Source organism: Erithacus rubecula (genome assembly GCF_903797595.1).
Source record: "Erithacus rubecula genome assembly, chromosome: 4".
NCBI classification, from domain to species: Eukaryota; Metazoa; Chordata; class Aves; order Passeriformes; family Muscicapidae; genus Erithacus; species Erithacus rubecula.
The window spans coordinates 2,176,518-2,203,509 of NC_136686.1; the positions used below are offsets into that span (position 1 = coordinate 2,176,518).

The 26,992-nt window shown below is 43.8% G+C and overlaps 1 protein-coding gene across 2 annotated transcripts in view; it reads right to left on the reverse strand.

Moving 5' to 3' along the window:
* Positions 1–26,992, reverse strand: part of CECR2 (CECR2 histone acetyl-lysine reader) — an 89,590-nt gene that overhangs the window by 30,811 nt on the left and 31,787 nt on the right. For both annotated transcript variants that reach the window (XM_079303309.1, XM_079303310.1), the window contains exon 2: positions 10,740–10,834. In XM_079303309.1, the coding sequence (XP_079159435.1) occupies positions 10,740–10,834 (95 nt within the window). The remainder of the gene's footprint in view (positions 1–10,739; positions 10,835–26,992) is intronic.

Consider the following 26,992-nt stretch of genomic DNA (forward strand, 5'->3'; position numbering starts at 1 on the left):
AACAACCCTAGGAACAACACAGCTGCTGGGGGTGCCTTGTTTGTTATTTTGCTGAGAAAAGGCAGAAAAGCAGCAGAGATATCAGTACAGATAGAGCACTCTCCTGCATTGGCCTCTCCTGGAAAGGCTCTTTCCTCAGGCTGGCAAATGCCAGGGACAGGCAGGAGTGCTGAGATAAGTGTCTATTTGATCTTTTTTCCCCCATTCACCCTGGATTTTTCACTGCTTTATGTTCACAAAACTCCAAGGCAGCTAATCAGTGCTCTGTGACCCCTGTTAATTGGAGTGTGTGAGAGAAAGGCAGCACTGGCAGGAGAAATCACACATACCTGTTACTTTGAACTGTCCTGTCATATTGTGTCTCCCTGCTTGCAGGAGCTCCAAGCACCCTTCTGAGAGCCAGGGCTGCTGTGTTTTCATCACCATCCCCAGGATCAGCAGGAGGGGCCACAAGTGCTGTGGCCCTGCCTCTAACACCTCAAAGCACAGGGAGGCAACAAAGAGGCACATTGTTGTTTCTCCTACCGTGTGGGAAGGTGAAAGTAATTTTAGGTGGAAAAAACACAACCTGAAGGCACTGATGGCCCTTCTTTCACCTATGCCCAGCTGTTCCTCACTGTCCCTGCCTGCCTTGCTGTTTTCTCCCTCATCCTCCCCACCACAATGTGAGGCAGGAGGGAGCAGATGCCCAGCATCCATCTCCCCATCCCAAGGGACCAGCAGCCTACATGGCCAAGTGAGCCAGGGAAAAGAAAGTGATTGGTGTGAAGATGGGAAACATTGGAGGAAAAAGGGGTTGGATTTGCCAAGCCTGGTGGATTATGCAGTTCTTGGAGGATGAGGAAGACACATACTGTTAACTAGATGCATGCTGGGTGCAGGGGCCTGCATGTGTTTTCCAGGTGGGAGCCAAGGCTGCTTCTGTGCTTTTGTTGCTTGATTAGGGAAAGGAAGAAATAGGAATGTGAGTAACAATGAAAGCAGAGCAGCCAGAAACATCCCAAACAACACTTGGAGGTACATGGTACCACAGGAAGAGAAAATCCTGGGGGCAAAGGGGGTGAGCAGGAGGATACATACACTGCCCAGACAGATTCAGGGAACATTAATGGGACAGAAATAAAATTCATTAGATTTTCAATGCCAGCTTAAACCCTCCTTCAAACTCAGTGAGTCTCTGCACAATCTCCATCAAGGGATGATTTGTGCTCTCACTACATGCAGGGTTTTGGACAGAGAAGCAGGAACCCCATCCCCCAACTACTGATGCTGCAATTTGAGTGAAAACCGATAATGACAAATCAATGAGTTGGATAACTGGATTAAAATGGGGGAAAAGAATTCTGCTAAAAGATCCTGAAACATCACTATGTTGAACAAACTCTATTGCTATATGGATTTGTGAAAACATTAATTAATGTAGCATTAGATGAGCAGAAAGGCTACTTTACCTTGAATACATAGAAAGAAGAGATGATTTGAGACAGTTTTTAAAACTGTCTTGCTCCTTAATTACATCTACATAAATACAATAAATTAAGAGTGATGATGCTACTTTCCATGGGCATTGTTTTTGACTCAGGGTGACCATGCTCACACCAAAAGTGTGTTTAAACACACCTGCCCAGCTTTGCTGACACATTAACCCCACAGATACTCTGTACTTCACAGTTCAATTTTACCTTTAGGATACTACCCAAAACCATTACTCAAAGGGTGCAGTAACAAATCAGTTTCATTCAATGTGATATACAGCCCATGAAAGAAGGATAGATTTAAACTCCAAAAGGAACACAGCTCTGTAAATAGTCACTGATGCATTTTCAACCATCACATTGAAACTTGTACTACAGCTCCAGCATGGAGGAAGGCTTGAAAACAGAGACCTCAGCTCCTTGAGATGTGGCTGAAATAGTAAAATGCTGCATCTGGAAATACACAGGAACTTGCAGAAAACTCCTGGTGAGAAGGTAGGTCAGACATCCTGCCTGTCTGAATGGCAAGAAAGCTCCAATGTCAGATAAAAAGAGGCTTCTGCTTCTGTGGTGGGGCTTGCACTGAACAGTTCAGCAACCAAAGAGGAGACAAGCTGAGTGTCTCCAGAGGGACAGCTACTCTTTTCCAGCCTTGAGGAATCTGTTGAGCCAAGAGAGCCCAAGAAAGAGGCAATATCAGTTATGAAAGCTTTCCCTAGCAGGGGAAGCACAGCAGTTACTAGAACAGGGCAGTTCCAGTTCTGATGCCATCACATTTTACATCTGAGGTGCAAAGGACCAAGGGAAGAAGTTATATCACACCATCACCTATGATAATTTAACAATAGAACTGAAAATGCCTATTACACCTAAAAAGCTTTGCTGTCAAGCTTTTTTCTACAAGATTTTTTTTTACAAGAACATGTAAGGGATATATCTAAGTGTTGGCCACCTCCTGCCATGTGATGACATTGATCTTGGCTGGGAAAGGCCAGGGAAAATGGCTTTCATTAAGCAATTAATTCCCTGGCATGCTAGTGAACAGGCTTGGAGAGCTGGAACCCAACACTTCCCTACCCAAGGAGATCTACCACTGCAGCTAGACTGGGATTAGGAATTTTTCCCTCAGAGCATGCTTAGAACAAGAGACAAGAATCTCCCAAGACCCTGAGGTACAGAGAACTCTGTCATGTTCAAAATCAGCAAGTGAGTGACAGAGAGCAGTTGCCAAGTCAGAAGAGAGGTCCTGAGCCTCAGGGCCAGCACCAGGCTGTGTGCTAAAGGCACAGGACAAACACTGGTACTAAAGGATGGCAAGATAATGGCAAAGAGATGTTTGCATGATAAGTTCTGATGTCCATGGCACTGGTGCACAAGACAGAGGTGCAGAGTAAAGGCTGAAGGAACAATGATCTGTGGAGCACAGCTGGTCCCCTAGTGAAGATTAATATCACTAAGAGAAGATTAAGCCATGCTGATGCCAAACTGGAGATTTTACAGGCACATCAGCAGGCTGGATCACACCAACAGACTCTACAGTATCAGTACATGATGCCACTTTTTGGATGAAACACAAAAACAAAGAACTGGGTTCTCCACAAAGCAGTACAGTAAATCCAAGACAGCAGTTCCTAAGGTCAGTTTTAGAGCTCAAAAAGCAATTTCTGGGCCTGAACACAAAAGCATCTGACCTGGACATTTCTGCAAACGACTTAGCAAAGCAAGATGCCCTTCTCCCTAACAGATAGACTGGAAGCCAGACTTTTGTCACCCTCGTAAAGAAAGTCAGAGGCAGGAGGGTCCCCTGAGAGCTGAAATGCTGAATCTGAAAGGCTCTGGTCAGCAGGTGAATATCCTCCAGTCCCCACATGGATGGATGCCTCCCAGCACCCCTCAGGAATTCAGAGTGCTGCATTCTTTTCCCATTTCTTCCCCAAGGCTTATCAGACCCTGAGGATGGGAATTGCTCATGGGCATAACGATCACACAGCCAGCACTGCTGCAGTGCTTCAAGTACCTTGGCTTTGAATAACAAAGGGCAATCCCTGGAAGGAGCAAAATGCAAAACAAAAAGAACCAGTGTTAGAACCATTAACTACCCCAAGAACTAGTTACAGGATATCTGATAGGAAAAAAAAAAAAAAAAAAAACAGGGAGCCAGATCTGAGTGCTCAAAAAGGAATGAACAAGTTCCTCTGGGGAAGGTGACTGGAGGGGATTTGGGGAACAGAGGTGGAGAGTGAGAGGCCTGGCCATAGTATTCTCTGTCTCAGGAGGGATAAACACAGTCCTCTGAATGGTCCAGAATAAATGAATGTACCTACAGCCCAAATTTCACCATGTGATTGAAACAGCAAGGGCTTTGGTTTTTCTGCAAATGACAATTCACTTCTCCCATCGATGACCTTCACCTGCATCCAGCCAGGCTTCAATATGTACTTGCCACTTTTAATCCACATGCTTCTTTCTTCCTACTGCTGTTATTCGATTCTTTTTGAGGAGAAACTCCTTGGGAGCTGGAGCTGATTAACTTACAAAAGACCCAAATACATCTCCTATATTCTGAAGGAGCAAATGGGAATGGGGCTTTCGGGCTCCACATTCAGACTGGAAGAGGATCATTACTTACTATTCATTCCTGGATCCTTGAAGAACAAGTGAAGCCAGCTTAATGCTGCATTGTTCATTCCTAGTGCCCATCAACAGAAAGCATGCTCCCAATTCACTGCCACAAGGAAAGACAACAGTATTGCTGTGCCATAAGCACTTCTGATTGTTTGGGGGCTGCAGAGAGGACCTAAGGGTATTACAGTGATGATGAGCACTGTGGGGAAGAAGCTGGGGTTATTGTCTTGAAGATGCTGGGGAAATAGGACACATGCCTGTACTGCAGCACAAATCCATAAGAAACAAGCCCTTATGTGCCTTGCTGCTCATAGAAAAATACACTTCATGTCAGAGAAAAGAGTCCCCAGTGAGGCACAAAATACCTAGTGTGAGGTTGCCTTAAAGTAAATAATCTCAGCAAATTAATTTCTTAGAACCAAACCCACACATTATAAGTTTCTGGAGACCATGGATAAACCCAAGTTTTTACAGATAAATAGATCCTAAAGAAGTCCCTTTTGGGATTTGTTTCAGAACAGGTCTTTCATCTTCTTTTCTATTAAGTTTAAACCATTATATTGGTTAAGCCAGAAAGAAAGTAAGAAAGGATTAAAAGTAGAATGGGTGAAAAAGTAAAAGCATAGGTGACTTAGAACAGGGACTGATATGACACACCACATTATCACAGTGGCCCAGCAGCTGGCCAGCAGTTATTCCATAATAATAATAATAATTCCATTTTGTAATAGCTGTTCATCAAGCTCACTGAGGCTAAAAGTCTCAAAAAAAATTATTTCAGATCTTCTCCAATATTCACCCTTGTACTAAACACTGGTTTCTAAACTTGGATGAGGTGCTGGGAAGGAGCCTGGGAAACCAACTGTGCTGGAGTAAAAATCCTGCACCAGGGTATTGGAGCATCACTGCAAGCCTAAAAAGTGAGGGCAAAGGTTTCACACTGGGTGAACTTCCACTCCCCATCTGTCTCTCTCCACAGTTCTTTGCCTTCTTCCTTGAAAGGAGAAGATATTTTCACTTGCCTTCTCAGTTTCTCTTTTCATCACTGCTTTTTTTCTTCCTCCTCTCCAGAGAACTCGGTTTGCAACATCAAGAAGTTATAAATACAGCTGTCCCTTTCATATTTCATGCTCTGACACTGGCACGATGACATCACTGCAGTCTCCAAGACCCTTTGCTGACTGTTCTCTGCTCCTGCTTTGAAGTTTAGCCACCTATTCCTCCCTGTCAATGTTTTGCATAACTCCCTCTCCCCAGCAATCCAATCTGTTTGTCTCTCATCCATCTGCCCTGACAATAACAGCACAGCTTTTCCTCTTTCTCTTCCACCGTTTCCAGTCCTTATTCTCTACCACATCTATGGAATAGCACTTCCAGAACTTTCTTTAAATTCTTCTTTAAAGATTCATTTTATCCATCTGAGAATCAAAGACATTTACTTAGCTTTAGTTATATTTCAACTCTATAATTTTATTCCACTGTGCTTCCAATTAATCTCTGAATGACCGTGTTATTTCACTGCTGTAATCTCATCCTTCCTTTGCCAACACCTGCCAGCTGCTTCATTTTCACATTTTACCCTTTAAAAGGCTCACCTTGCATGGCTTGGCTATTACTACAATAAATATTAAAATTAGATTCAAGATGAGCAATGTAGCCACTTCATCTCCCTTGAACCCTCACGGTGTCTCCTGTGCTGGTGATACCAGGTTGATTCCAGAAGCCATCCACCAATATCCATGATGTATGCAAGGCAGCACTTGTGAAAAGTCAGACAGTAAATAATGCTGATCTTGTTGATATTCACTTGGCATTCATGAATATGACTCTGAGTCAGTGAGGTGCTTTGTGGCTGGGCTGTGGAAGCAGTTGCTGTAACCAAGGTCAGTGGCACAACTGCACAAGTCAGCTGTCAAAACTCTTCCCAAAGGTGGTGGGCACCAGATCTGTGTGACTGAGCTTAGCTGGCTGCCCCAGAGGTTATAGCATTGGCTGAAGTGGTGAATTCATTCAGCTCAGTCTCAGTACCTTGGCTTAGCTCTTCCCACAATCTAGAGCTCACACAGTATCCATGAGACTGAAATCTCAGCACTGGTTTTCCAGCTATTCCTGTGAATATGCCACTTTACCCCCCAGACCAGAATGACAAACAGCCGTTCTGGAAGGACCCAGCTCATGTGGGCATGTGCACAAGGGTGATTTAGAGATGTTAAGCATTTTACTGAGGTCTCTTTAACCAAAATGTAAGGCCTGGGGTAACCCCCAAAGTACCTGTAAGGACACAGTCCACACAGAAGAAAGGACAAGGTTGGACAAAAGTGACAAAGCAGCAGAAAGAAGCAAAATATCCAGAACTATTAAACACAGTCTCCAGAAAAAGGCATCATTCCTCAGATTATCAGATTATCTCTCTCCTTCTGATGAAAGCTCAAATAAGTGATTACAGAAGAAGCTATAGAAAAAACACAGAATAGACACAGTGTTCTTGACTGGCAACTCAGCAAGTAGAAAATAGAGCACTTGAGATGCCATACTAGGAGTGTTTCTCAATGCCACCACTAAGGATGGAAGAAATTATTTAAACAATTGTTGGGGAGGGAAGATGCGTTAAGGAATATCTTATTATCCCTATTAGAATAAACCTACAGCTTTGCACCTTTGTAGGTGCAAACTACAAGCCAAAGACTCCAAGGATAGTTTAGGGACCCCAAAAGAGCTTAAAGTGGTTGCAAAACCAATGATCCCCTTGGGAAGAAAAAAATTCCAATGCATTAGGGAAGAAATAACAAGGAAAAAACAACTGAGGTTCCTAAGGAAGCAAATTCCCTGTGGTGGCACAGAAGTCAGTAAGAGAGTTTTCAGCTATACTGAGGGACCAATCCTGTGAGGTGTAAAAAAAAAAAAGAAAAGAACCTCATGGGGGGGCATAGGAAAAAAACAAAAAGCAAGAGATAGTTTTTCTTCCTCCTCACATTCTGGCCTTTGTGCATGTTAAAACAACAAAACATAAGACAAAGCAGCAAAGACTTTTTTTGATAAAAAGTAGCAGCACACAAAATGCCTCCTAGTAAGAAATATGATAAAGTTACTGAAACTTTTTATGCCATCACATTAGAAAAACCAGCAAAAATGCAATAACAGAACACTGAAGAATGAGTTTCACCCAAAGAAAAGCTGAACAGTGGGAGCTTTTCTGGAATATTTTAGTTGAGTGTACACATCCATGTCACACCATCACTTCTTACTTAAAACCAGCTGCAGAAGGCTCCTGCTGTGGCCACTGCCGTTAGCTGAAGCTCTGATCTTCCTGTCTTCATACAAGTCATCAAGTCACATTTCCTGCTGGAATTAAAGTGGCAGCCCCTAGGGACTATGCAGCTACCCAATTTATATCAGAGAGAACCTGAAGCAAGCAGCAGGATTTTTCTAACTGCTTAGTTTTTATTTATTTTTTGCAACCCTAAGTTTTAATAAGAGTTTTTCTGGGCATTTGCCTTTTGAAGCAATGAAAAGAAAACATAGACATTTTAAGACCTGTGCAAAAAAGCTGGGAGCAGGAAAAACCTGTGGGCAATCTCACTGGCATCAAACCAAAGCATGCCTTAGGTACTCACTGCATTATAGTGGTTACATACAGATGGTACATGGATACCATGAGGGGTATTTATGAAACAACAAAAGCTGCAGATCATGACACACAAGTATTTTGGCACAGAGTAAAAAGAGGAGAGCAACAGGGAAACTGTCCTGGCCAAGTGCTCAAACTACCTGATGCCAGGACAGCCACAGGGTCATTGCTAAAGATGCAGAAATGCAGGCAACTGGTTTTTGTTCCAGTACTTCTACAGCACTTAAAACAGCAAGAACCAGATCAATGGAGTGTTCCTAACAACTATGATAGCTCATGATGAATAAGACTTTGGAGAAGATCACATAGCATCCCATTAAGTAGTCTCTGTAGTTAAACACAGATATCCATAACTCAAATAAAGTCTTGCATTACCAGACAACACTCCTTAGCCATCAAGCAGGGTAAAAAGCAGTCTCTCATATGTCTTTTTTTTCCTTAAAAAAAGTCTGTCATAAATAATATCAAAATCAAGGCAAAGTTGCTCTACTTCAAAACCAAGGATCATAGAAACCTACAAAAGTATTAATCTCTTTTTTTTTTCAAAGAATGGGAAGCAAATCAAACTACAGCATGTTAAATTGAGCACTAGAAGGGCTCTCAGCCACTTCCAAAATTACTTCAGAGCACATTATAATTAGCAAAGGTATGTGACAGTTTTATACCCCTCTATGATGCATGATTAAAGCCAGGCAGCCCAAGTCCTGTGCACCATCAAAACAGATGTGACAAGAACAGCAAGCTGCTCCCAGACACACTGTGAGAAAGCATAGGCAGATAACATTTTGGCCAGCAAAGATGTAAGACCTGATACAAAACTACCTAAACCACAAAACCCCTCAGAGAGTTGGGCAAACTGAGGTTTTATCAAGCACCCCATGCTGGAGCTGCAGTGCCCCAGCCCAAGAACAAGCAGCAGAACAAGCTCCTGCCTTTCTGGGGTGCAACAGGGAGCAAAAGTTTACAGCCTTGATTTTAACAGCCTCTGTGAAAAGCCAAATCTAAACTCCACACAAATCCTGCCTCTTACATGTGCATGGCTTTGTCTGCTGAGCATTTAAAAAAAACATTTAGAAGCTAAGCTTCCTACCACTAACTGGAAAAAATAAGGTACAGAAGGGATGCTGTGCATCAGCCAGGATCTTTGCCTCTTGAACTAGAGGGGAAAAAAGGTGTTGCAAGGAAACATGTAACAAACACGGAGAAATTTAGGCTTTTGGATTCCACAGTTGGTTTTAAGTGTGAAACAGCGTGGCAAGTTTGTTTCTCAAAAGTGTATCCAAGCCATCTCTTTCACTTATCTACAAATTTTCATATTTAGATTACCTCTTAATATTCCTTCCTTCATGACATCCCTCTGTATACAGCGTCTTTTCCCTCTTGTTTCCAGGTAGCCTCCCCCATTGCTTCCTCTGCAGTGCTTCAGAGCTCATCTCTCCACCATCCCAGCAGTTTCAGGCAGTTTTCCTGATATATCTCTTCAGACATTCCCACCACACTGCTCCTCTTGTGCCCTCTTCCCCATCTCCTCAGCTGAAATCTCTTTGCTCATTATCCCCATGCCCACGAGGTAACCCCCTTCTCCATGAGGCTGCAGAAATGGTGCAGCTGGTTTCTCCTTCAGGCACCCCAGGCTTTCCCCAGACTGTTTGGGTGTTTGTTTGTTTGTGTGTTTGAGTGACAGACAGACAGACAGACAACTTGCTAGTGTCCAAGGACTCACCCATGATTCATCCCTCAATTTTCTTAGTCAAAAGAGTTGCAAATGGGGAGGCAACTACAGAGTGTGATCACTAAGTGGACACTTAGATCTGGAGAGTTCTGGAGAACCTCACAATGTGGAATTTATGAATTTTATCAAAGACAAATCTGCTGCTGCTGGTACAAGGGTAAGCTGGTTCAAGTGGGCAAAACACTTAAGCCACTATTTTCTGATGGCTTTGGTGTGAAGAAATAAACTTGCTGCATGTTTACAAGCAGGTATATACTGCTCCATGGCTATTTTGATGAAGAAGATACACGACTGCAGTGTACTTTACAATGAACCTTCTCATCACAGTTTCATCTGGAGTGCAGCAGCTGCCTGGTTCAGGTCCTGATACCCACTGATGCTGAATGTCTATGCACCAATGAAAGAGAACTTAATCAAGTGGCATATGTATATATAAATAAACTATATAAATTTTTTTGAACACCATCAGTTAATTAGAAATAGAGCTTTCAGTGCAAGCACCTGTGGTTATGCCTAAGCCTCTCCACAACAGGGGGATCTTAAGGAGCAGGATTGCTTCCAAGCAGCTGCATGTGTTGCCAAGCTGTCTTTGTCCCCACAATTATGCTTTGCTATTAACATGATCCACAAAAGAACAAATAAAACACGCTGCAACAAGCCTTTGCTATCACTGGAAGCACATTTTGCTGTGCTAGTGGCAGTCCTCTAAAGAGTGATGTTCTACAGATGTCTCCATTTTGGAGGCTGCTTTAGTGGACACTAACAAAGTGTCTCTAGATGTCAAAACTTCAAGAGAACATTTCAAATCACTTTCCAACATCCTGCAGCTGAAGTGATTACAATACTCCTTTTATTTCTAAGAAAATAATCATAGTTTTCCCTGTGTAAAGCAATGGAATCTTTCATGCAAGTGAGGTGTGTGCAGAGCAGCAAGTTTTACGCTATGCAATACATACAAATGTGGAAAACATATGTGATGACTTAATATCACTAATTTGACCAAATGAACCAGTGAATGTTCACTGTGTGCACTAGTGCTACAGCAGAGCATCCAATATTTGCACGGCATCTGAACAAAAGGACTTTGCTGTACAATTAAAAGCCTACAACTCAACCCAAGAGAGCTGGAATTCCCTTCCACTCGGTGAAGCATCTGGCCTGATTGCTGGTGGCTGCTGATCACTGCCATGTCATCACTCTAAAGCCGTGAAACATCCCTGCCACCGTGTTAATTAGCTCCCCTTGCAAAGTGCTTAAGCCACAGAGCCAGGTTACTCACGTGATGTCTCTGCGCTGATAACAACCTTGAAGAAGGCAAGCGATCAGGTCGCTGATAAACTCCACATCATCCCCGTGAAGAGCAGCTTCCAGTTCCTAATGAGCAGAAAGGAGAAGGGGGAAAAAATAAAATAAATAAAAATCCAACCATTAAAGTAACTCCTCAGAATTTCCTGCTAGCTCACCAGGACCAAAAAGACCCAAACAGCCTCACCTATGTGTACAGCAGCAGAACACACACGGGTAAACTGACCTTCCTCATCATTAAAAATATTGCTTCCACTGCCTCTCCACTGCAAGAGTTTATGGGAAGACCTTGAAAGGCTTTTACTGAATGTCACTCTCCAGCCAGAAGACTGATGCTTTTGTCTGGATGCAGAAAAAGAGGGTTCAGTGGGGTTGAGATACACTACAGCCTAATAAGAAAGGCATGATTTCTCCCATGTTCACCTGATGGACAGGAATCAACAGTTCCATTCTCCTGCTTTACCTCCACTCACTAAGGTTGGTGAGCTCAATTTAAAAGATGTGCTCAGAAAGCAGGGCCCTAAAAGCCACTTACAACCCACATGTAGCAGTTTCAGATGGATTGCTGAAAGCTAGCAAGCAAATGATTCAAAGAAAAGCAGGCATTTTGATTATTTAACTTATTTCCCATTAGGTTCCCTTTTTTTTTCCCAATTCCAGTAAAAGAGAAAGGATGGAGGGATGCCAGATTTGTGACCCAAAATCTGAATCCTCGATGGAGGATATCACAGCTTATTCTAATGCAGTGGATTTCACAAAGATGCAAGGCAGAAACTGATCCACAAAAAAATAAACTCCTGAAATTTAGTTATTACAAATTTTGAACATAGTGTGAGAAATATCTTTTTTTCAGCTAGCAGTTTCAAGCTTTGTTTTCCAAATATTATTTGGTTCATTACAGTTTTATTTGTATGCCAGAAAATTATTCACAGCAAGAAAAAATCCTCTTTCTATAAGACTTATCATCACTAGCATACAGCATTTAACAAGATTTAATATGGATAAACAATATAGGCATAAGAAGCTATTCTTTTTGGGTTTCAGAGTAAATAATGGATTGAATACAAATTCCTACTTGAATGTTACTCAACAGACTGTTACACAAATGGCTAAGCTAATGGCCACAGAATAAAGGTTAATGGCCAGAGAATAAAGGATAAACGTTTTGGCACTTACCCAATAAAGAAGAGAAAGTGCTTTTTTTATTAGACTGCAGTAACTGCAGTAATAAAATTATTGATAACAGATTGCAGCTTAAATGCTGCTTGTAGTTTTTTATTGTAAATGTATTAATGGCATATTTTCATTACCAACACTGCTCTTATTTACCTCTTGTGCAACATGCAAAGTGCTTAAGGAGCAGAAGCCTGACACCTGCCCTGTGAAGAATGTACTGAACACATCTATTATATGTGGAAACTGGAGGTAAGGAAAAGGCAGGGTGCAGCCAAAGCCTGACCTAACTTCCCTGCCACAGAAACAGGGAAAGTACCAGCAATCTCTGCTCTCTGCCTCTAGATGAACACCCTGCTTAATGACAACTTAATACAAAAACTGCAGTTGCTGCTTGTCAGCTCTTGGACAGAGTGGTATTATTGTTGTACAAATAGTAATCACCCTATATAAATAGTAATTACTGAGTGAATTCTCTTAGAATCATAGGATGTCCTGAGTTGGACCCACAATGACTAAGCCCAGCTCCTGGCCCTACTTACCACTTGATAAGTGGCCAGTATTTTAGAGGTGTTGACTTAGTTTATTTGTAAAATATTTTAGTGGACATATGCCTTCTATAAATATCCCTGAGGGAGAGGGGAGCAGGGAGGAACCTAAAGCATGTGATATGCTAAACCATCCCAGGTGTGTTACCACATTACCACAATAAACTTGCAGCTTGTGAAAAATGACATGTTAGAACCCAGAATGATGGAAAGTAAGCCTCCAGGATGCCTCCCTGCATTCAGCCTCTCCCCCATCCACATACACTTGTTCATTAAAGCTGTCAGTCAGCAGTCTGCCCCTGCTAGGATGTGACAGCCTTTTGTATGAGGGAATATTTAAACTGCTTCCCGTGAGCCTTTTCAGCCTGTTTGACTAACACTCCTCGAGCAGTGGCCACCACTGCCTCAGACAGCTCCTATCTGCAGCCATTGTTTTCCAGGCCTGAGAGCAACCCTTACATTTCTGGAGTTTTGGGGGGACACTCCTGGGGCACTGGGCAGGGACTAAAACACCTGGATGGGCTGTGTCCCCTGCCCCTCTCCTGCTGCTTTCTCTCTCCCAGAAGGAGCTCCTTGTCCTTGTCCCCACAGCAGGTGTAGCAGCAATTTTGGGGACTCAACCCAAACCCAGATGGATCTGACAGCCACTGGATAAAGGGGGCTCTGGGCATGCAGATCAGTGCTGGGGTAAGGGGCTCTGGGACAAGCCAGGATGAATCAGAACACACACAGAGAATGGGGCCAGCAAGGCTCCATCCCTTCACTGGTGGTGTTTCTGTGCTCCCCAATGCCATGGGTGCTTCCTGGAGCCCATCCTGACCCTCTGCTCCCTGCCAACAGTAACACTCAGTGCCAGAATGTTACGGTAAAGACACGGTCCAAGGATTACCCTGATGGTTTGTCTTGGAAAAAAGATACTGACATTGTCCTACATTTTAACTATTGCTGCTTGTGACAAAGTATAAGAGCAGCGAGAGGAAACTGACAAATGAACACAGGGCTTGAACAATGAATCCAGGGTTGGATCCATTGCCCTGTTTATCTGAATGTCACAGTTTTCTATCCCACTGTCCCAAAACACTTAAATTCTACACTCTTCCCACATACTCAGAGAGCTGTGGGAATGACAAGACACACCAGGAGGATGTGATGCAAATCTTAACATCTCAGGGACACAGAGAATTGTATCCCTTCAGGTTTTCACCTAATGCTTCAGCCCACATTTTGCAGGAGGATTTTTCCAGCCCTCTCCTCCAACAAGGGACAGCAAAGAAGCACACTGCTCAAGCAGCACACTCTAAACAGAGGGAGATGAAGTGATGCCAGGGACTCTCAGGAGAAAGAAGCCACTAAAACCCCCCTGGTCCTAAGGGCAAATCCTGCCCCAGTCACTCATCCCCACACTCCTCCAGCTTGGCCAGGATGAGTGGCTCAGCTTCCTCCCCGCCACCATCCTCCCCACGCCTCCAATCCTTTTGTTTTTCCCCTTTTCTCTTTGAGCACTGAGCTGTGAGCACAGAAATCTGAACCTTGCCAAAACGCTTTGGGGACAGCACAGAAAGGAAACAGAAGAGGCAGCAAATCAGCAGAGGAAAAGGGGGGGACACATCTCTCCTCCTCCTCTAGCTGGAGAGAGCAACAGACAGGAGAAAAGCAGGATTCTCCCCCTCTCCAGCTGGCGTCACACCTCATTAGGGAAAAGCCTGTTTAACGTCTTTCCCTCCCCCCAGCCCGGTACTAAATCCCCCCTGAGTCAGGCAAGGACTGTTGGGAAGAGGCAATAACCAGAGCAAGGGTGGGAGCCAGGATGGCCACCTCTCCCGGGAGTGCTGGCCCAAAGCAGGGCTAGCAGGGTGGGCAAGGGGCACCAACTCATCTCTCCCCACACCCTGGGGCAGACAGGGCTGGGGCAGAAGGGCTGGGACACCCCCTCCTGCTGCCTGCCCACACCCACACTCGGGCAGGGATGGTGAACCCCACCGGCTGGGGTCTGAAACAAACAGTGCTTTGGATGTCTTTTTGATATCTGCCCGGATTTTTGAGAGGGAGCACAGTCAACCTTCCCGAAGAAAGTAAACAAATGAGCCCACAACAGTGAGGCCACTGTCACCAAGCCAGCATGGGGTGGCCACGGGGCGGCTGCACGTGCTGCTTTTTGAGCTGCCAGCCTCCAGCTCCTGCTCCAGCAGGCTGACTGTGCACAGGGCAGCCTCACAAAGCTTCATTCCAAAAGACAGACCCCTCCAAACCTGCAAGAGCCCAGTGTAAGCAGGCTGGGTGCTGAGGTACAAGTTTAGAGGTTTTTTTCTGTGCTGGAGCTGAATCATCTATAACTGAATGTGATGGACATAACGAGTTTAAGCACAGCTAAGCCTTGTCCAAGTTAGCCATCAGTTTAAAAACCTCAATCCCTTCAGCTCTATTTCCATACCACTGCTGTTATCAGCTTTCCATTGCAATGCTCCACAGTGACTCAACAGGCTTTTGCAGAGGCTTTAGGAGATCACCAAAAGCTACCAGCGGGACGTGCTGAGCCAGCCCCAACCCATGTTCTGAAATTTCAAAGCCGTCACTGAGTCAAGACAGGATGTTCTTCTCCCCTCACAGATAATTCCTGACAACAGGCATCTGGGCAAAAGTTTGGCAAACTCATGCCAAAGGGTACTGGGATTGGGCAGGAAGATGGAAAGTCAACTGCAAGTCTGAAATGCTTCCAAGAAGCACCATTTATCCCTGCTGGTGTGAAGTCAGTGTCTGTCAGCGTGCTCAGCCCCTAGAACCTTCTCAGAATGCCTGAGAGAACCAAGGCCCCACTCAGCACACTGCCTGCAGCCCAGTGCCATGTTCTCCCTGCCTGGGACTCCTGCCATCACATGGAAATAGTTTCCAAAATATGAAGCCTACTGAGAATCTTCTGCACGACAAGCCAGGAGAGCACTGCAGGGCATTAGGGGTGTTCCTAGGGCAAACAGCAGTGGAATTAGCTGGCTGCCAAAAATTCATAAAGAAGTTACAGCTCCTGGTCCTGATGGAGTCTCCCAGACATGCCATCTTAAAATTAAGTGGCTGCTGGAAACACTATGTGTTATCCAAGTCTGCAGCTGGATGCAAGGATGCACCTCCCACCTTCCTGCACGCTGCCCTCTCTATGATTCTGCACAGCTTTAAGGTTTCCCAAGCTAAAAGGATCCCAAATCTCTTCACTCTGCCTTTCCCCAGCAAGGAAAATGAGTGCTAAATGCCCTCCCTGTACTCCTGGCTGTGGGGATGAAGTAAGCAAGGAAGCATCATCATCTTCACTCTCAGGACCACCAGCTCAGAGAGAGCCAGGCTGGCCTTCTACAGTAGGTTTGGGGTGTGAGTTGAAGAGATTAATGACACATCACCAGTGGTCCTAGCTCCTCTCTGAGCCTCCCTTCTTGTGTGAGGTCAGGGGATGAAGAGCAAATACCTATGGAGGAAAAAAGCTGTCCTGTCAGGAGGGAACTATCATTTGGGGAGGAGGAAAAAGCAAGAGCAGGAAAGGTATTCCCTTTTCCTGTTTCTTCAGGTTCCCCCTTAATGTCTGCCAATGCCCTCTGAAATGTCTACCTTCCCTGACTTTTTAGGCTATTTGGAACATGCTGTAAAATAGGAGAATAATGTTACTCCAGGGCTAGGCAGAGGTGTGAGATGCCAGCTTTGTATGAGGGAGATTGGCTATAAACAGAAAGCCAGGGAGAATTTGTTGTATTGCCTCCACATCATGGCTGTCTGCAAAGAACAAATCCCCCATGCTCCCACCAGTGCCACCAGCACAAGGGGTAACATCAGCCACCCTCTGAAAGGGAATGCAGCAGACACTGAATTCTGCTCAGCTCAGCCTCAGTAGGTTTGCAAATGCAAGCTGTGTGCCATGCCAGTGGACATTTTGGTCAGGCTAGAATGTTCCACACTTGGTTTATAGGCAAACTTACATTTTGTCTTCCTTTCCCCCTCTATCAGGATGCTTCAAACTCTGAGACCACCGTGCTCTCTATGTCCCACCTATCCCACTTAGCAGCACAGTTGGAGTTCTCCACCCACATTAACCTGCTGCCTGATCTCTCCCCTGGGACAGGGACCCTCCCCTATTTGCACAGCACGATGCTCCTTGCTCTCCAAGTGGAATTTTTCATTGCTGTGTAATACAAGCACAAACGAGCAGCTCATGCTGGGTGGCTAAACTGTACTGAAAAGAGATTTCAGACTGATCAATCCAGTCCCCCTCATGCCCCATAGCCATGCACCAGTGCTAATAATGCTTTCTTCTCCTCCTAGCTCATCTTGCCTGCAGTGCAAGTGATTTCAGAACTACATTTGTTATGAATGCATGCACTGTCATCACTTTAAAGATGTAAAACTGCTACTCCTTCCATTTCTTGCCCCTGGCAAAGAACCCTTTCAGATGGACAGGGTGCATCTGAAGCTCTGAAGTAACAAGTGATTATTTTCTGTTTAGTTAGGTACTAGTATTTTATGCCTCTAAAACAGTTGCCATCCCAGAGCATCAAAGCATTTCAAGAACACTCAGAAATGCCTTGTAGCACTTGGGAGGGCACACACCCACATGCAGAGCAATTTTACAGACAGCCCAGCTGACACAAGCCCCAGCACCCACACCATGGGTATGCTACACTCAGTGGTGGGGCTGACACTTGATGCCACTGCAATAATCTTTCTTTTTCCACAGATTTATGAGCAGCCAAAGCCTTTGGAGATGGTGCTATTTCCCTCCAAAGGATAATTTCTCCCTTTCAGAATAATCCCCTCTTCCTTCAGTGCAGATAATCTACACCATTTACCATAAGCCAGTTATGCTGGCTGAGGGGCAAGCACAGCACTGGGCACTGAGCTGGCTTTACAACAAATGTCAGGCTCAGCAGAACCTCCAGCCTTTGGTTTGCAGACCTCTTGCAGACCCCGTGGAACACTTCCAAGAGGCCTGTGAAGGGCAAGTAAGAAAAACAAGCCCATCACCAGTCTGCTTAAATTTCAAATCAGGGCTCTATGTCTTTATGGGAAAAGTATTGGCACTATGGTCTTAAAAATAAAAAAAAAAAAAAAAACTAAACCAAAACACTGCCCTCCTCCCCCCAATCCCAGAGTGGCTGACTACTATTGCCCAAGCCACAAGTTCAACTCCTCCAGCTGAAAATAGCCTCCAAGCACAACAGTGTGAGAGGAAACACAGTCTGTTTGAATTGCATCCTGTTTGCCTCACCCTCAGACAGAAAAGAAATCATTTATTATCTCCTAGAAAGGCCCTCTCCCAATAGCTGTGCTTGTATGGTGAATCAGAAGTATTCAGACCATTAAACTATTTATTTGCAGACTGCACTGGTTTAGGATTTTTGGTTTTGTCTTTTTTTTTGTTTGTTTGTTTGTTTTCCCTTCTGGGAAGACAGGGTGAGAAAAGTGGTGAGCAGACACTTAGAGATTGGCACCATTCTGAAACTAACCCAAAATATTATATAGATCATATATCACCAAGCTCTTGCAGTCCCAACCAAAACAACCCCAAATTATTTCTCTCCACATACGCTGGATTTAACATTCCCGTTTATGGGCTAAGCACTACCAGAAGTTAAAGACTAAAAATGTTAGCAAGTGTTTTACAGAGCACTTTGGGTGAGCACAGTGCTGCTGGTGGGAAACAGCATCAGCTCTACCTGTTTTGAGATTGTTTCTGGAAACAGCACCACTGGGTTAGCGATGGTCCCTCCCCAGACAATTCAGCTGCACGATAAATAAAGAACAGCTGATCCTGCCATGTCACCATCTCCTGTGGTAAGAGGCTTCCTGGGTACCTAGTGGGAGTTCTGCTAAGCTTTTAAGCCCATTGGAAACGTGGGGAACAGTCTGTAGCTCCAAAGCCAAGAGGCTCGAGGTAATAATCCGATTTGAAAGCTCCTCCTCCTCTCCAGCCAAAGGCAGCAAGGGAGGATGAGATCAGACTGTAGATGCTCTTCATTTTAGGTCTGGCCATTGCACTCATCTGCCCAGCATGAGCACTGGGAAGGGGAAGGATGAGTGCCAAAATCTGGAATGGATTGCTTGGCTAAAGTTTATGCAAGGATTTCAAAACTTACTAGGAAAATAATTTTTTTAAAGGGAATTTTCACTGGTTTTGATACAGTTGGACTGGTAAATCTAAGCAACATCCACTTTTGTAGCTCAGGCACTGGCCAAAACTCTTGGAGGGTTTACTCCCTGCCATCAGGCACTTCTGAGGCACCAGGGCATTCAAGCTGTGCAGCTGATGTGCATCCTTCCCCACAAAACTTCTCCTCTAACAGCAACCAGTGCTGCTCCCCTCTCCAGGATGTTATTAGCTGCCAGATGATATGCAAGCCATGAAACAACTTATCCCCACGAGCCTGGACATAGAAAGTCCAGATCATCCCCTTAAGGAGTCAGGTGGTTTCCTTGCATCCCTTCTGTCCCTGAAACCAAAACAACCACCTGGCTTTTGAATGGAGGAAGATAGGTGCTTGCTCACCACTGCCTGAAAAAGCAGGGTGAAACAGTAAAATAAATTCAGGTATTAACAGGTTTTACTGTAAAGCCTTGCTTTTCCCTTTTAATCTGATCTCCACAGCCAGCCATTCTTCTGGCTCTCCCTGGATGCTGTGCAGAGTGCAGCCACACCACAAACAAACCCTGCTTGGGGCTCAGTGGGGAGAGTGGCCTGGAAGTGCTGCCAGCACTGAAAACTCTTCCTTGCTCTGGGTGGGACACAAGGGAAGCCACCAAGGGAGAGGGAGCCAGCAGCCACACACAGGTACCCCACATTTCTGCCACTGCCAAGATGAAAGGTGGGCAAGTTCCACCACAGTGCAATGGTGAAATCCAAGTTCCAGCACCATTTTTTTCCCTACTAATTTAGCAAAGAATATTTGAGAAATTATGAAAGAGCTGCCTCCTGCTATCAACTCTGATGGATCATCCAGGCAGCTACTTGAATGTGTGAGCTGCCTCTTTGCAACAGGCTTAGTCTCAAGCCTAAGAATAAGTTAAAACCACACATCATTCCATGGTCTAACAGTTGTTATGACTAGAGCTAATAGGTCTTTTCCATACTCTTAGATCAGTGTCTGTTCTCCTCTGGATTCCAAAAGCATAATCTTGCTTATCTATCAGACTTTCTGAATTTATTCTAAGCTTATGCAGTCCAGACATAATTAAAGGCAAAAATTAATGGCTTTAATACAATTTTTAAAGAAATTATTACAACAAACACAGATGCTCCCACCTATATGAGATGTATATGTGCTAAGGGATAGGTTTGAAATAGGAAATGGTGTTTCAAGCCAGTTGAACATTGTAATGCAAGTCACACATAGCTGGATTCGTCACTGCAGGATCCAATGTCAAAATAAATACAAGAAGTTATCTCTCCCAATTCACACTATCTCCAGCCCTATCCAAAAAGATCTGCATTTCACTGGATATGTGGGAAAGACCACCCTGGCATAGCTTTTAAAGACTGGCTGAGTTTCAGAGCCTCCACCCCAGTGACTGCTACCTATTCCACCTTCCCCACCTGGTGTCCTGTGGAACACATGGTGCTGCACAATCAAAATCCAAACAGGACCAAACAGAGCTGCCTGTGACTGAGGCAACTTCTCTTGGGGCTAGGAGCAGCCAGGAGACCCTGGGAATTCCCTTTCCCTTCCCCAGAGCTGGGAGAAAGAGATGCTCAAAAAACAAAGCAAAAAGCTGGCACTCCCAGGGTTTTGAGTGAGGGTAAAGGGCAAAAACTCTTCTTGCAACACACTGCAAGCAACTCAAGGTTCTCCCCACGGCCCAAGGTGGCCCTGAAGCACCATCCACTTGCAGTCCCATCTGGAAGGAGCTTGGCTCACACGTGTTTTTGCCAAGGGAAACAGCACAGAGCCCTTTGCGTGCTTAGCAGACACGCTCAGCCTTTCACTCCACATCTGGCAAGGCTGTTCCATAAAAAAGGTGATGGAGTGCTTGTGGCTCTCCTTCCAGGGCTCGGGATCAAAATCTTCTTCAACACACACGCCATGCAGGAATTCTTCTCCAGCTTCATTTAAAGCTGTCTTTATAGCCAATAAATTTGCAGATTGCTACAAACACTCGGCTATTTACACAATAACGATTATATCTGCCAGAAACGGAAAATAATTATTATTATGTTCATAAATGTTAATGCTAACTGCACTCTTAAAACACATATTATAAAAAGCATTGTAATTTGAGAGAAGGGCAGTAAACTGTTGCCCAGACAGAGAGAAAACCAGCTCTATTGCTATAATACTTATTTTACATACATTAGTTGGAGTATCTTTTTCTTCTAAATTTTCCTGATATTCAGAATATGAAAAAAAGAAAAAGGAACCTCAGACTTGTTTCATTATACTTGAAAACAAACAAAAAACTGACCCAAAAGTCTGTTACATCTCATAAACTGTATTACCCAGTTTTGTTTCTGCAATTCAGTGCAGAACTGATGACACTGGATTACCCAAGGATCTGCACAAAACGCTTTGGTTGGATGATATAGCTGATCTGCCTGAAGTGGGGGTGAAAAAGCTCATGATAACAGATAATTATATAACCAGCTTGTAAAAGTGTTATTAGTAGGGCATGGGATCAGGAAAGGCCTGGATTTTATTCTCACTTCATGCATTCACAGTGATGAGAGCTAAATCTCTGTCCGTCTCTCCCTCCTCCCCCACCCAAATGTTAGATAATTTTTAGCCAACCCTGTAAAATGCTTGCAATCTTTGAGTAAAAGCAAGGCTGAGGTTAATGTACTGCTACTTCTCTAACATTTAGATGCTGTGTTCCACCTTGATAACAAAAGAGAAAACTGGAAAAAAAATTTCCTCTGCTGTTCAGATACGGTAGCTTGAGGACTCAGGGGTAAACTCCAAAGTTCAAGATTTTAGTTTGAAAGGACATTTCCAGTCATTGGCTACTGGAATTCAGATCCTGAGATCCTGACTAAGTGATAAAATGCAGTAAAATGCCAGAAGGTCTCTCTTTTTTTCAAGGAAGAAACGGGAACATTAGACACTCTATACATTAAAATGTGTAGCAGAGCAAAAACCCTTACATGGACCTTGCTCTCAGTTATCCACAGCTGGATGTCTCTGGAAATCTTTCCTCAGGAGCAAATTTTGCTCCTCCTTTCCCAGGAACAACAGAGTCAAATCCAACCAGGAGAAAAATTAAACTGGTGGCAACGAACCTTGAAGGTCTGACAGTGACCTGCAGCACCAAGGTCTCTGAAACTGCTTTCATTTGCCAGAACATAAATTAGATTTCTTACTAGGTATGGCACTGGGGTTAATGGGAGCTTTATAAAGCCTTCTTTGAACATACAGATTATCCTTTTCAAAAAAGTGGTTTAAAGTACAGTACTGTGAGCCAGGAAACCTGGCTCTGGCAGGGCTGGGTGACTTCAGGCAACCCACTTGACTATTCTCTGCTCTTTCTCAATGTGCACAGCAGAGACAAATACCTAAAGCTCCCATGAGGCTGAATATTTGTCAGACAACGAGAATCAGCTTAACTCTTCACAGACCCCTCCAAGCAGATGATGTTTAGCCATTCCATAGAAGCAGTGATGCTCAAACTTCTCTGAAGAGAAGGTCCCCCAGATCCCAGAAAAGGACACCTGCACTGGGCACCTCACATGTGCAAGAATCCTCAGTCTCAACGTTACCAGATAAATTTTTTTTTTCCAGCAGTGAAGGAAATGTATTGTCCTATCCAGCATTAATGTCCAAAGGAGCAAATCTGAGAAATTAGGAAAGATTCAAGTTTAGGAAAAACCATGCTTCTGCCTGGACAACTCAACAAACAACTTTCCTCCCCAGGATTTGATTTCACTGCAAGAATGTTAAAAACTACTTCAAAAGACAACCAAATAAATTTAATTAAAAGAATAATGAAGCATTTCAAAAGCACAACACAAAAAAATACCAAAAGTGTGAGATGACACAGAACATTCAGTGCTGAGAGCAAGGATCACTACTTTCCTTCCTAACAAATTCATCCTAGGTATCTCCAGGGTGAAAACCAATACTAGCTTAGAATCTCCTTGCAGAAGATGCCTGCCATTCCTCCCAAGCTGTCATAGTTATATACTCCTCATATTTTAGTGTCTCTATAGAAGCCCCCTATAAAATTTTAAATAAAATTTGTACAAAATAATCCTGTGATTTCCAAAGCTCCTTAAAAGAACATGGAGAGCTTTAGTTGTGCTCTACACTGCAACATTTCAGATTTCCATCTCCAAAGACTGAGCACAGCTCTTTTCTGCACACCCCTGCTCTTAGATCAATGCATTCACATGCTGCTCCTGTTTGAAAAATCTACTTGCCCATGAGTTCAGGTGACTCTGACCTGGTCACTCCCAAGGAACTCAGTCCCACTGTGTTGATGTCTGGCAACATTTCCTCTGACTCAGCCTTGCTAATATAATAAAGCTTCAGTAAGAGGAACTCCAAAGACTGTTTCCCAAGTCATTCCCTTCTAGCATGCAGAAATCTCAGGAAGTTGTTTGAACTCAATAACCTCCACACCATTTCCACACAGTCAAAATAGAACAAGAAAAGGCAAGCAACAACAACAACAAAAAAAATCACATCCTACTCTGCAGCCTACAGAATTTACTCATTCCGGGGTTTCTTGCACAGCAGACAGTTAAGCAACCACAACAAAGTAACATCACTTCCTTTTCCTCCAAAAAAAAATTTTAGTGTTAAAAAGTCCACCTATTCATTTGCTGTGAGCAGCCTCAGTCAACACAGGAGCACATCCACAGCCAGCAGTCAAGGAATAGCATCCAGGACTAACTTGCTATTGATTTCCAGCTGGTGTCCAAAGTTAGGAATTTCCTTCCCCCCTCTTCCCCAGCTGTCCATTGATGCAAAGAACAGAAGAAAAAAAAAAAAAGTCCATAACTGTTTAGACTTACATCTGTATCCACTGATATATCTTAATTATTTTTCAAACAAAACCAAATGATATTTTCCTAACAGCACTTGCAAAAGAGCTGGAGCAGTGTGATCCACTGCTATTCATTCCTTTGGACACAGATCCAATCTTTCAGTCACTCTGTGCTTATTGGCTTTATGGAAGGTAGAGCAGCAAGGAGCACTAAAGGATTAATTCTCACAATAGTGGGAAGCAGGAGTCCTGGCTCTTGAGGGGGTGAGTGGGGGAGAAGGGAGAAAGAGGAGTGTGTAAGCTGCATCCCTTGGACTTCCTTGCTGTGATTGCATCTTCTGCCTAAAGCTACCTTAAAAGGGAGCTGGCATGGAAATAGTGCCCCAGTGACTTAAAATGTAAAAAAGCATTACAGGAATTTTGCTTTAAACCTGCAAAGACTACCAGAAGGGGTTATGTGTGAGATAACTCATGGCAGAGCTCAGCAGGGAAGAGAATAGCTAAGGCACAAACAGTTCATACTCTGTTTGTTGTGAGTCACACAGCAGCTGAACAGATTTATGATTCAGATGTTTTACTGTTGGTTATCAGCGATTAGCTCCAACTGTTAGAAAAACAGAGAAAGATTAAGCTTTTGTCTGCTCCAGCCCTCATCCTTCCTTTGCCTGGCAGCAGGGGTTACTGATTGTTTCTGTCCCTTTTTTAACATCAGAATGGCTCTGAGCCACACTCACTGCAGAAGCAGATCACACTGCCAATATTGCAATCAGCATCAGATTCAGCAGTAACCACTCAAGTGTGACATCATTTGTTCAGGCATATATGCAAGTGTATTTCTGAAATTTGGTTATGTGGCAACTTTTGAGAGTGGGTTTTTTTCCAACCATAGAAACCATTTGAGACACAGAAAGGGCTAACAAAAAAGGACTGGTTTTGCTAACTTTATCTTCAAACTCTGTATGAATCCTTACAGTATTTAACCTCACAACACCCATGTGGGCTTCTCACAGACAAGCTAAGTGATTTGCCCAAGATCACACAGGAAGCCAAATGCAGAGCACTAAAACTGAGCACGAGAACTCTCAGGCTAGACCTCTGGCCATTGCAGCATTAATCAGTTTCTAATTCAGTTTAATTGAACTTAATGCTCAACTAACAGATTTCTGCCAACCCACTATAACACGTGCAGCTCTACATTACAGATCTGGGCTTTTCTGTGAGCCACATCTTTATGTGTGAATGTGATGATGCAGCCTAAGGGACAGAGTTCTCCTCAGCACCTCCACAGCTGGAGGACCTGAAATGCTGCTGGCCTTCAAAACCACACTGCAGCTAAACTCTGTGGCTGTGGAGGAGAGGAGGAGGACACTGTTCCTTGATCACTGCATACCACAGACCAAGGTCCAAAGATCCTTATGGGAGCAACTGAACACAACACCCAACTTTCCAAATGCTCAGAGCCCATCACAACTGGAAGAGGATCTTAGGGCAGAGAGAAGGAATCAGGGTAATTTAACCATCTGCAATGCTGATACAGCAACTGTGGGTTCTGCTATAAAAACAGAGTTCCCCTGCAGTACCTTGGTCATGGTTAGAGCTCACAGCAATACCAGGACTTGCACCTGATGGCAGATTGCTCTCCTAGAGGCAGCACCACTAATCCAAGGCAACCCTGGACTAATGCTTACGTGCTGCCCCAGAGCTCAGCATAAGCAACAAACATGATGCTCTTGGTGAGTCTCCAGGCTGCCACGTGCGTGTTCCCTGATCACAGAGTCAGTCTGTGTGCAATCCAACATGTCTGGGAGACAAACAGGCTGCACATCTGCACATCAGTGCAGAAAGCCAGCATCAGCCTCATCAGGCAGAAGTTACACAGACCATGGGAGTGATTTCTATCCAAAACTTCCCAGACAGGAATAGAGGAGGCCCCTGACTTTCCTGGACTGCCTGTTAAAGTCAGAGCTGCTCTCCTTGAGATGCTGTGCACGGTGTGTGCAGATTAAGCTCCATTAGCATGAGACACTTTTGAACAGTAGAAGCTAGAACTAAACTTGGAATTAACTGGACTGGTGTAAAATTATACCTTAATGCCCACAGAAACCAGATTAGAAGACAGATGGTGAAGAGGAAAGAAGAAAAAAAGAAGAGTGGATTGGATCTACATATGTGGATTTACATTCTGTGAGCTTGGCACACATCTTAGAGACATTTTTTATTTCCAGCATAATAGAAAGTTGCCTGACAGTGCTGGTAGACTAGATAAGGCAAAAAAAAAGAGCAGATGCTTTTGAAGGGCTTTGTAGTATGAATCTTTGACAGAAATTTAGAGATCAAGGTGGGTAGGAACACTGGAGGAAAAAAGCCCTTTCAGATATGGTGGGAGCATAAAAAGGCAGAAAAAAATAGGAAAAGGAAAATTCAGGTGAAGCAAGAGTAACTGTCAGGGTCCAGATCACAAGCAAGAGTGCAAGAAACAGAAATGCAGCTTGGACAGGAGTGTGCAGAAACCTGAAAGTACAAGAAATTTAGTGGAAGCTGTCAAAAATGAAATAATAATGATAGGTATATAATGCTGAGGAAAGGAACATAAAACATCAATACATCTCTGAATGAATGCAGAGTGAATCTACACCACAAGCACTGCACACAGTTCTGGACCCCAGACTTGGGGGAAAAGAAAACACAGGAGAACTGAAAAGCTGGAGGAGAACAACAACAGTGATTAAATACATGAAACAGCTTCTGTGGGAAAAACAACTATGCAAAACAATAAAAAGCCAGAAGTGGCATGGAGAATAAATGAGTGCTTGTAGTCCCTTCTGAAAAAAGAATGGACAGACAGCAAATTAAATTATCAGGACAGAAACAAGAAAAAGGAGACACCTCCTTGCACAAGCAATAATTCTTCTGTCTCTTGGCCATGGAATATTATGGATGCTATAAGAGTACATGGGTTCACAGAAGAAAGGCAAGTTAACAGAAAGGGGAGGTGGGAAATCTATCAACAGCTGTTAAGTACAAAATTAAGTTTTTGAGCTGCAAATGAGCCAGAAACTGGTAGCACAGTCTGGGGAAGTATCATTGCTTGATTGCCCTGAACTGACACTCTTCCCTGGGTATCTGCTGTACAACAAGAGACAGGATGCTGGGCTAGGGGGACCTTTGATCTAACCCTGTACACCCATTTTTGTGTACAAGGCAGAAAAGGGTTTCTATTCCATGCTGAATCAGGTTGGGGACACTAAAATCAGGGAAGAACGTGACTTAGATGCTAAATGCAGAAAATACTGGTTGCCTAGAGTTGAATGTCATACAGGAAGGAAAATGTGAGGGTTCTAAAAAAAATAATAAAATCTTGTTATAGCATTAAAACGAAGGACAGAGATTAAACTTTTGATGGCAAGTATGTGCATGAATACAGAAAGCTGCATTTCAGATGTAGAAGGGAATAGAGACTTGATTTCACATAACTTGAGATGCAAGGAAGGAGGCAAAAAAGAGGGGATAAAAGAACAGTATTGAAGAAGACTCCCAACATGTAAAAACTCCCCTCTCC